The sequence below is a fragment of the Acartia tonsa genome, chromosome 11 (assembly GCF_053477335.1).
Source record: "Acartia tonsa isolate MP-2025a chromosome 11, ASM5347733v1, whole genome shotgun sequence".
NCBI classification, from domain to species: Eukaryota; Metazoa; Arthropoda; class Copepoda; order Calanoida; family Acartiidae; genus Acartia; species Acartia tonsa.
The window spans coordinates 15,731,727-15,742,265 of record NC_137270.1 but is presented as its reverse complement, the minus strand read 5'-3'; the positions used below and the strand labels follow the sequence as shown (position 1 = coordinate 15,742,265).

Genomic DNA, 10,539 nt, shown 5'->3' with positions numbered 1-10,539 from the left:
GGTTGCATAGGTTTTGGTTAGCAAGGGGATAAATCACAATCTCATAAAGCAATGGATTTATTATTACATGTATCTTACACCAGATTTACACGTTCTCTAAGAAAGTGAATCTTCTAGTGGGCTAAAATAACGATATCCCCACTCCCTCCCCTTCTACTGAATGAACAGGCCTACCAATAAATGACAAAGGAAATAGCAAGCTAAATTGATGTCAATTTTTCTCCTGACATAATATCCTAGTCTATTGTATATTCATTCATAAAGTAGCCCTCATAGATAAAGTAAGCTATGGAGATATTGTTAAAAATACTTTCAACTTAACTATAATAACGTTGAAGGGTTTAGTTCTAAATCTATGAAAGTGTTTTTATAGATTCCGCTAATTTTTCACAACTAAAATTTTTTTTGAAAAAAAAAATCCAATATGTTTGACAATAAGAAAATATTGCCAAGTAAATGTGACAGTGTCTTTAATATTATCTATAATACAAAGTAGAACGATGTCTGTCTGTCTGTTTGTTTGTGTGTCTGTTTGTTTATATGTCTGTTTGTTTGTAGCGAAGGATCTCGCTAACAGCTGAACCGATCGGGTTCTACTTTACAGGGTAGCTTCTCATAGGTCCCAGGCAGGTTTAAAACTATTTTCTTGGGGGGTGGGACACCCCTAACCCCCCTAAAAAATGAAAAATACACCCCCCCTTAAAAAATTGAAATAGTATTGGACTACACCCTCTCCCCCCCCCCCAAAAAAAAATCCCCCCCACCATTTTACATTCTCATTTTAAATCTAAAATACAAAAATTTGTTTTGATTAAACCTCTTTGGGCCCAAGCTCCTAGAGTCTAGGGGCGAAGCCGCTAGTTTAGAATTAAAGAGGCAACGCCTTTAACATTATGCCTAATCTTCCTAAAACTCACTTAAACTTGGTGTTTACAAAGTTCTTTGTTTTTAGAGTTAATCTTCATTGTCACAGGAAGCATCCCACCAGATTTTAAATCGATAGGACCATTCTAAAAAATTGGGTTCTCCAGCAGATTTGTTGGGACATATCAAATCTATTGAGGTACTGCCCAAATATCTTCTCAGGGCTTTGTTAAAGTTCAATCAATGAAAAATAATCATTTCCTTGGGCCAGCAAACCCACTCTCTCATTCATACACATCCAACACAAATAAATGGATATAATACATCTAGATAAGCAATCTGATCCCATTTTTCGTCAATCTTAAAAAGGGATATTTTACAGATATATACGAGATCTATTCAAGAAATAGCGCGATGAATTTTTGATGGTATTAATTAAAGAAGGCTAACTTTATCCTAAGAAATCCAACTATTCATAACTAACTTATTATACAAGGGAAGAATTTTTACACGATATAATACCTAAGAAAAGCTTTATCCTAAGAAATACGACAATTTATTGCTGACGCATAATGCGTACGAAATAAAAAAAAATACGTGCTCAAATCTGTAAAATGTTTGAACCAATGACAGGTCTGGGATGTACCATCACTTTTCTCCTATTGGCCGATTTAGATAATATGTCTCTAGATTATCTCTATTCACAAATAGAAAGACAGGATCAAGTGCCGTTCACGGTAAAATGTTCATGGAAACGATTATCTCCAAAAATCTATGAACTTTAAAGGCTACTAACTGCAAAATGGCTGAACGTACATGTGATTTCCACACATTTTTAGGCCTAAAAAATCTGTAATTGCCAAGATCCAATGATCTACAGGGAAAGCTTTACTGAAGAAAACATGCGTAAAATAAGACTTTTCATACACATCCTACACAGATAGAAAAACTGGACCTAGTGCAGTTCACGGTAAATGTTCCTGGAAACGATTATCTCCAAAAATCTATTAACTTTAAAGGCTACTAGCTGCAAAATGGCTGAACTTACATGTGATTTCCACACATTATTTGGCCTACAAAAATCTCTAATTGCCAAGATCAAATGATACACAGGGAAAGCTTGACCGAAGAAAACACCCAGGTTCTAATTAATACCATAAAAACACCTAGTTTTTACCACTTTTATGGTAAAATTTTACCAGCCTATACGATTTAAAAGGTGGTAAAATTTTACCGTAACCGTGGTAAAAACACTTTTTGTGGTACTTTCTAACGCTTTTTACCAGCGATTTTTACCACAATTATCGGTAAAATTTTACCAGATTTCCGGTAAAATATTACCATTTTAGGACGCAAATTTATACCAGATTTTGACCAATTTTTACCACTTTTTTGGTAAAATCTTACCGCAAATTTCTGTAAGATTTTACCGAAAAAGTGGTAAAACTGTTCAACACCTGGTAATATTTTTGCCCTAAATTGGTAAAATTTTACCAGAAATAGGGTAAATATGGTAAAAATTTACCAAAAATTGTGGTAAAAACGGGTGGTAAAAATCTCGAGAAAGTGGTAAAAAACGACTGACTGACCTTAATTATAGAAAAACATCGCTTGTAGGTATAAATCGCAAAAATAAAAAAAAATTGTTTTCATTTTTATCTTTATTGATTGAAACAACACTTAAACATATTTTTCTTGATTCTACTGCTCTGGCCGCGAAAACTGTTGCGCAACCTCCTGGATTTGCTGGGCACCGGCCCCATTCGACCTCGTATCACTGATATTCAACCTGGAATAAAATTGCTCATTAGTTAATTAGATAATTACAGGGATATAAAGGGATAAGACAATGGCTGATAAATTGATGTTCATCTCTAATGATGATACACATCGTTACCCCTTCTGTAGATTACAATAAGTGATTGAAATGTTAGGACACTCAACTTAATGAACCAACCAATAAAAAATCAATAAAAGTACCCAAGGTTGTTAGGCCAAAGAATAAGAAAATGTTATTTGAAAACTTTGGGGGCTAGTGTAATTTACAGCCCAATGTCCCATCCCTCCCTACTAAATATCTAATCTATAATACAAAGTAGAACGATGTCTGTCCGTCCGTCCGTCCGTCCCAAAGATAAAGCCTATACTCGTTGTTTACGCAAATGTGTCAGAACTTCCCCCCCCCCTTACTCTCACACCTAAATTTTTTCTTTTGAAAGCAAAAATAAAAGTGTGTAGGTTCGACTCCCCCTCTCCCCCCTCATTCATTTCCTACAGGCATCTTGACACGTGGCAAAAAAATCAGCAAACTTATCTAACTAAACATCTTTGAAAACGCAGAACGAGAAAAAATAAAGGGAAAGCTTACCTGGAAAACATAAGCAGTAACAACATCCCTGGCTAACAAGAACATGCTGTGTCCATACTACTCGGCATTACTGATTATATGCTTCACGTGGCGTATGGAGTCGTGGAACGCGGGGTCCTAAGTTATGGAGGATTAAATGAAGGAAGGAAGTGGACTGTTTATTACACTAGTCCCCAAAGCTTTATTTTCTTCTTCGTTGCTTTAACAACTCTAGGGACTTTTATTGAATTTTGAATGGTTGATTAATCAAGTTAAGTGTCTAAGCTTTCAACAACTAATTATACTCCACAGAAGGGGTAATTTTGTGTATCATCATTGCTGATGTACATCAATTTATCCGCCATTGTCTTGTCCCTTTAGATCCCTGTCCCAAACAAGTACTAATATTAGATAAATTTAGACCTAAACCCCAGGCAGGGAGGGTAAAATATGGTGTAAATATCATAATGGTATCCAAAGTTTCAGAAACAAGTTTACTTATTCGTCAACTCAAAAACTTTGAGTACCTAATTTTTATTAGGTAAATCTTGATTTAATTTCAATACTTCGTCTTTTGTCCTATCCCATAAGAACCATGTTTCCCGTTGTGTCTACAGAAACGTAAATTATTTTAGTACAATCTTTTTTTAAACTTAAACAATATTTTACTTCGTCTTAAATCATTTAATAACCCATTCCTGAATAGCCTTGGTCCCTGGTCCACGTCTACCCGGGGAGGGTGGAGGTCCCCTGCGTCCTGGAGAATAGTCACCTGGTGGCCCTTTGGATGGGAGTGGTGACATGTACCTTGAATATTCAGATTAGTTTATAATAAGTAAATGTTATGTCGTTATCTATTAAAAATAACATATATCATCAAAATTCTAAAAATCAAATTAGGTAAAAAAACTAGGTACTTTATGTCATTATTGAGAGGAGACAATGAACTGTTAATTTCATCAGTCCCAAAAGTTTTATTATAACGTTTTCTTATTCATTGGCTTAGGTAACTACTTTGGGGAGTTAATTAAATTTTGATTTATTGTTTCAATAAGTTGAGTGTTCAAACGTTTTTTAACCACTAATTTTATGTATCATCGATGTTGATGTTCATCAGTTTATCGGCCATTGACTTATCCCTTTACATCCCTGATATAAATTTGATTTTACCTTGGGGGTGGCCGACCTCTTGGTTCAGGTGAGTAATCCCTGGGTGGTGGGCCCCTACCGGGAGGTCCCCTCCTGGGTGACGGGGAATATTTTCTGTGGTGGGGGGGAGGAGGTCCGCGGGGGGGTCCTCGTGGCGACATATCCCTCATTGGCGGTGGGGGGCCTCTGTAACGTTGTTGTGGAGGGGAGTAGTCGCCCCTGGGGTGTGCCTCCCTTGTGAAGTAATGTGAGGGGGGTCCGTAGCCATCTCTCCTCTCATACCTGAAAAAATAAAAATAATTTACTTAAAAAGTTAAAATTCATTAAAAAAAAGGTTTTTAAAATTTTTTGATTGGTAGAAAAGGGAAGAACTAATAAAAAAGAGCATATCTAGGTAGGAAAGTTATTGTAATTTTAGAAAATCTTTAATAAAGCAATAAAAGAGATGGTAGGCATTTAAAGTTAGCAAATTTGGAAATTACACTAATATATTTTGTTTATATACTAAATTGTTTAAAGTAAAAAGGTTCTTTGTCTTTAGCTTAAGATTTCGATAACTACTAAACCGATTGAGTTCTCCTTTATAGGTAGGAAAGCTTCTCATATGACACGGAATGGTTTTAGACTATATTTCTGTCCCCTATCTATCCTTTTTAATACAGAGCCCCTAAATGCTAGGGCCGCAGCCGCTAGCAATATCTAAACTAATCTTAAAATTTAAAATTTTACCTTGGTGGAGGGGATCTACCACCCCCTCTGCCACCACGTCCTCTGAAACCACCCCTGTCCCCTCCACGGCCTCTGCCTCTAAAGCCACCCTTATCACCTCCCCTTCCTCTAGAGCCACCTCTGTTATTTTTAAATGTTTTCATTTTGAAAAAAAAAATTCGATGATTTTTAGTAAGTATTTTGGAAGATTAATTTTAAATTTTTTTATCTTAGGTACTGCTGTTTTATTAGCGCAGCAACTTTATAACAAAACTGTACGTCAGTCCATGGCGAAATTACAAAAAATGCATTGCTTTTAAACGTTACATTTAATAAATAAGCCTACCTAAAGATTTTCTAACTTTTACTTTTTAAAACAAAAACTTTCCTAGAGTAATGTGGGGGGCTGCGTCTTTCATACCTATCCCCGCCCCCACCCCGGCCTCTACCTCTGTAAGAACTGCGCCCCCTATCACCTCCGCGTCCTCTATCACCGCCTCCACGTCCCCTGCCTCGTCCCCGGGATATTTCCACTCTCAGCCGTTCACCGGCATATAATGTACCGTTCATTTCCTTAAAAAATAAAGTGAAGTAAAAATAACTTCAAGACCTGAAGTTTGTTTAATAACAATAAGGTAAAAATAAATCAAAACAATTCCCTATAACTTAAAAATACCTCCTACCCTTGTGGAATATTCTAAACCCTTCTTGATCTCCCTAAACCTAACTAAAAGCAGTAGTGAAAGTTTCAAACAAAAAATTCAAGTAATGAAAAGGTGAAGGCAAGCCTTGACTTTTAAGGGGGTGGCAACACCCAGCCATTTTGTTGTAAAGAAACCAAAATATTGTTTGTATTATTATACAGATCTACAAAGATAAATATAAGCTGCGAAACTTTTCTGTAACTTACTTCTTCAACTGCCCCCTATGTTTCAAATGCTGATCTGAGGTCTTGTTTCTTTACAATCTAAATAAAAGAATTTGTTATAATCAAAAACTATAGGTATGAAACTAAAAAAATACGACAAAAGTAGAAACCTTATACTTTTTAGCTAGACCAAAATAATCAGTAGGTAACAAGTTTGAAATAGATAGGACAATTCCTACATGCTTGAATTAATGATAATAGCTATGAGTTTCGTCCATACAGACCGGCCATCCAACACTAATTATAGAAAAGCTTCGCGTTTACAAAAAACATAATTCCCTTCCACAAAATAACAATGATAACGTTTATGAGAGTAAAGCTCTCAAATAAGACAGTGGGACAAACGGAATTTTGTTGGTAAAACTTCAAGGATTTAAAGGGATAAGGCAATCCCCGATAAATTGATCCACATCATTAATGATTATTAACAAAATTACATCTTTATAATTATAATTTTTTTTTCAATTTTTTTCAATTTTGTACCCCCCCCCCCCCCCCCCCCGACTACCGACGAACAACTATTTTAGGTTAGGTTAGGTTTTAGGCTAGGGAGCCGAGCGCTGCGGCTAGGCAGGCAAGTGGGCCGCGCGCTGCGGCTAGGCAGGCAAGGGGGCCGAGCGCTGCGGCTAGGCAGGCTAGGGAGCCGAGCGCTACATTTCTAAAAGGATAATACCACCTACTCTAATGAATGTAGAATATACGTGGATATTACGACAGGGGGAAAAAATTGTCGTTATTTTAGCTTGCTAACATGAAATTCGTTTATTGGTCAGTTTGTTCAACCAGTAGTAGGGTAAGGATTGGGTTTAAAGAAGGGGGGTATCTTTATTTTAGCCAGCTGTGAGCATCTCCTTATCAGAGTAAATGAAAATGTGGTACAACATCCCAGTAATAATATATCGATTATTTTTATAAACTTTAATGGAAAAAACATTAAAAAAATAATATACCTGTCTAGCTAACACTCTGGTAAGGGTTTCCATAGTCTTAAACCACTCCCGGATTAATTCTTCCCATAAAGTTAGTCCACTCAAAACCTAAAACAAACGAACTTATTTTGACAAGTAGAAAAGTTGGTGGAAAAATAATTCATCTAAGTTAATGAAGCAAAAATTCGTCCCCAAACTTCATTTTTAATTCTTGATACAGATTTTAAAGGGTGGGGCTTAAAGGGTGTTAACTCCACTCAACCCGTAAAACCCCTTATTTGTTTCCCTTCAAAATTAAAAAAAAAATATATTAGATTACCAACCTCAAACCTTTGAAATCCCTCATTTTATCCCTCTTAAAATTAAAAGCTTGACGTACAATCAACCATTGGTTGTCTTTAGGACGATTGGCAAATAGATCTGATTCCTGTACTGTAGAACAAATAAAACATTATGGAATGGATATAGAATATACGTGGATATTGATGACAGTGGAAAAATTGAAGTCAATTTAGGTTGCTAACATGAAACTCATTCAATGGTCAGTTTGTTTATCCAGTAGGACGGGACGGAATGGAGTAAAGGGGGCGAATTAGGGTTATCGTCATTTTAGCCCACTGGGAGTTTTACTTTATTAGAGAAAATAAAAATCTAGTGTAACATCCAAGTAATAAAATATCTATTTCTGCAGGTTATCTTAATTATAGTATAGCTAACATTACCTCTAGAAACTGATCCCAAAGTTCACAGGACACAACAACATAGAGATTAGCCTTGATCCATGTGACAATGAGGGTCTGGAAGATGGCCTGGGTCAACCTTCCTCCAAGGGTGTCCTCCCTGATAAGCATAGATAACTATTAACTAAAGATCCAAGAACAAATTAAATATAAATAGGCTATTTTTATTTAAGTGTGTAGGTAGGTATAAAGTATACTTTTTATCTAAAAATGGTATTTTTGTCTCTGATTTTATTTATCGCGTCGTATTATAGACAGCTTTCCGCGACTGGTAAAATGAGAAATTTTCAGATCAATAGCAATTTTGTTAGCCCCGAGGGGCCAAAGGACTGGCCTAACAAAGCTGGTATTGATAATATAATTTCTAGACTATTGTTCATAGAAAATTGTCTGTAATACGTAATTTTTCAGTATGGCCCAGAACCATTTTTAATCCAGGGGATATTTATCGGTTTCAAAGCCATACTGGAAACTCTTTGTTTAGGTCAAAACTACATTAATATCAATTTTTCTTTATTTTAGATTTAGTGTGCTGACTAAACAAACTAATTTCATTACTTCTTCTTTACAAGCAAAATGCTAGTGAATTTGTTCTTAAATACTTAAAGAAAATCGTAACTTCTCTATAATAATTATCTATGTGCCTGCGTCTTGGTGGTGTTTCTGTGAGGGTGAGTTGAGTTATCTGCAGCAAGATAAAGAGTAACTGCTCCCATGTTCGCCCGTCCATCTTTACATTCATTACCATAAACCTGACCAAAATAAAATTATTGTTAGATTAGGAATATCTATTTCTTAAATAAAATTAACAGGATGTCTTTCTGTACCATGTGAAAAAGTTTAATTTTAGCTATAATGGGAGAAAAAATCGGCGTTATCCTCTTAGAAATTTTTTTTTCAATTTTTTTCAATTTTGTACCCCCCCCCCCCCCCCGACTACCGACGAACAACTATTTTAGGTTAGGTTTTAGGCTAGGGAGCCGAGCGCTGCGGCTAGGCAGGCAAGTGGGCCGAGCGCTGCGGCTAGGCAGGCAAGGGGGCAGAGCGCTGCGGCTAGGCAGGCTAGGGAGCCGAGCGCTGCGGCCAGAGTTCATAGTTCGCTGTCGGGGGGGGGGGGGGGTACTCAAATTTTCAATATTGAAAAAAAAATTTCTAAGAGGATAATACCAAAAAATCAATTTAATGGACATTTTATATAATACGGAAAATTTCTTCCTTTCCCTGTACCTTATAAAAATCGTCGGAAAAAGCCGTTTTTTAAGCAAACAAAAGCGCGTTTTGCTCTATCTGTGAGATATTATGAATAAGATAATGTTAAGATTTGATATTAAGATGAGAAAAATTTACGTTCACAGTCCCTTTAAAGACACAATACCTGTAATAATAATGTACAAACTTTTCAACCACTAATAATACCCTGGCCTTTCTAATTATAAGCCTAGGCAGAGCCATGCTGGTGATGCTAGCTCAAGCGTGTACCGTGGTTTCTGTAGAACTGTACTTCTGAAGCCAATACAGGGTTACGAAAGTTTAAATTGATGTTTTTTTTTTAATGTTAATATTAAATGTAATATAGTTTTGTAATGACATATAAAATATATATCCGATAGAATATAAAAAAATATAGTGCATTCAATATTAAAAAAAAATATTTAAATATATATATAGTTGTTAACCATATATGAACATATATGAATCTATTTCCGGCCGGGTTCTTAAAAGATATTGCCGCGTTTTTTCGACATTTTTTACGCTATGAATAACAAGCGCGACATTCGCGAAATCTAAAAAAGTATACAATGATTTATTTAATTATTTCGCTTTTGATGGTACGGCCTTCATAGAAAAAAAAAGATTATCTTCAATCCATTTTTGCTGCATATAATTTAATGCATCTTTTTAGAGCTGTGTTAGACATTAGAAAAATTGCTAAAAAAATAATTTAAAATTCAGTATTTTTATGTTATATACTCTGTTTGAAATTCTATCGTCAACGTTCAATCAATCAATGTCTAAAAAACGCCGAAAAAATGTGGCATTCATCTTTTAAAAACCCATCTCGGTGGTATTTCCGGTTGGCAAAGACAACATAAATATAGAAATCATGAAACATTGTTGTTCCACAATTTTGCCACATTTTTAAACATCTTGCTTAAAAAAAATCTTCCTTGTAAATTCTACAAATTTAAATATTTAGAGAAAATTGAGTAGTAATTTACTTCTTGATTCAAAATATTTGATTAAATTGAATCAAAACTAATAATTATTTTTGGCACTCTATATTCAAATAATCATAAGCTTATCATTAGTGCGCATGCGCGCACAGAGGTGCCATAAATTTCAAAACTTAAAAATATAAGTTTTGTAGCGAAATTACTCTATAATTCGAAATCTCTGTCTTTCTTTTAGAAACATTCAGGGGAATATACGAAAGCTTATATTTATATTAAAGATGAAAAATCGATAAATTCAAATGCACACGGCACATCTGCGTAAACACACCCTGGATTTTTTTTCTTTTAATTTTAATTCGTATGAAGCTAGCTCAAATAAGTAAATATTAAATTTGATATATTTTTGACGATGCGGGAGGATGTTTTAAAAGAAATGATGAAATAATTTTCAAGGTTTTAAAAAAAAGTTAGCTTCTTTTATGCGAAAAAATTCAATAAAAAGTAAAAATTTTTACCAAAAAGTTGGTCAAATTTTACCAAGTTTTTTTTTTGTTAAAGTCCAAAAATCTGGACTTAGCCTAAAAATTTACCTTGTCAATTTTTACCAAAAAGTTGGTCAAATTTTACCAAGTTTTTTTTTTTGTTAAAGTCCAAAAATCTGGACTTAGCCTAAAAATTTACCTTGTCAATTTTTACCAAA

The 10,539-nt window shown here is 34.9% G+C and overlaps 1 protein-coding gene across 2 annotated transcripts; it reads right to left on the bottom strand.

The window, feature by feature from the left end:
* Positions 1-2,510: 2,510 nt before the first annotated feature.
* On the bottom strand, positions 2,511-9,286 carry LOC145332197 (ral GTPase-activating protein subunit alpha-1-like). 2 transcript variants are annotated; one of them, XM_080177157.1, is made up of 8 exons: positions 6,947-7,029; positions 5,979-6,035; positions 5,459-5,641; positions 5,090-5,211; positions 4,382-4,642; positions 3,912-4,018; positions 3,233-3,351; positions 2,511-2,653 (listed from the first exon to the last, which is right to left on the bottom strand). In XM_080177157.1, exons 3-7 carry the CDS (start codon positions 5,636-5,638, stop codon positions 3,290-3,292), a joined length of 732 nt encoding a protein of 243 aa, XP_080033283.1. In that variant the 5' UTR covers positions 5,639-5,641; positions 5,979-6,035; positions 6,947-7,029; the 3' UTR covers positions 2,511-2,653; positions 3,233-3,289. The 2 variants fall into 2 exon arrangements, with proteins under 2 accessions (XP_080033283.1, XP_080033284.1); XM_080177158.1 differs by lacking the exons at positions 2,511-2,653; positions 3,233-3,351; positions 3,912-4,018; positions 4,382-4,642; positions 5,090-5,211 and adding exons at positions 7,648-7,765; positions 8,310-8,417; positions 9,041-9,286 and having other exon boundaries at positions 5,596-5,641; positions 6,947-7,033.
* Between the last annotated feature and the right edge of the window lie 1,253 nt (positions 9,287-10,539).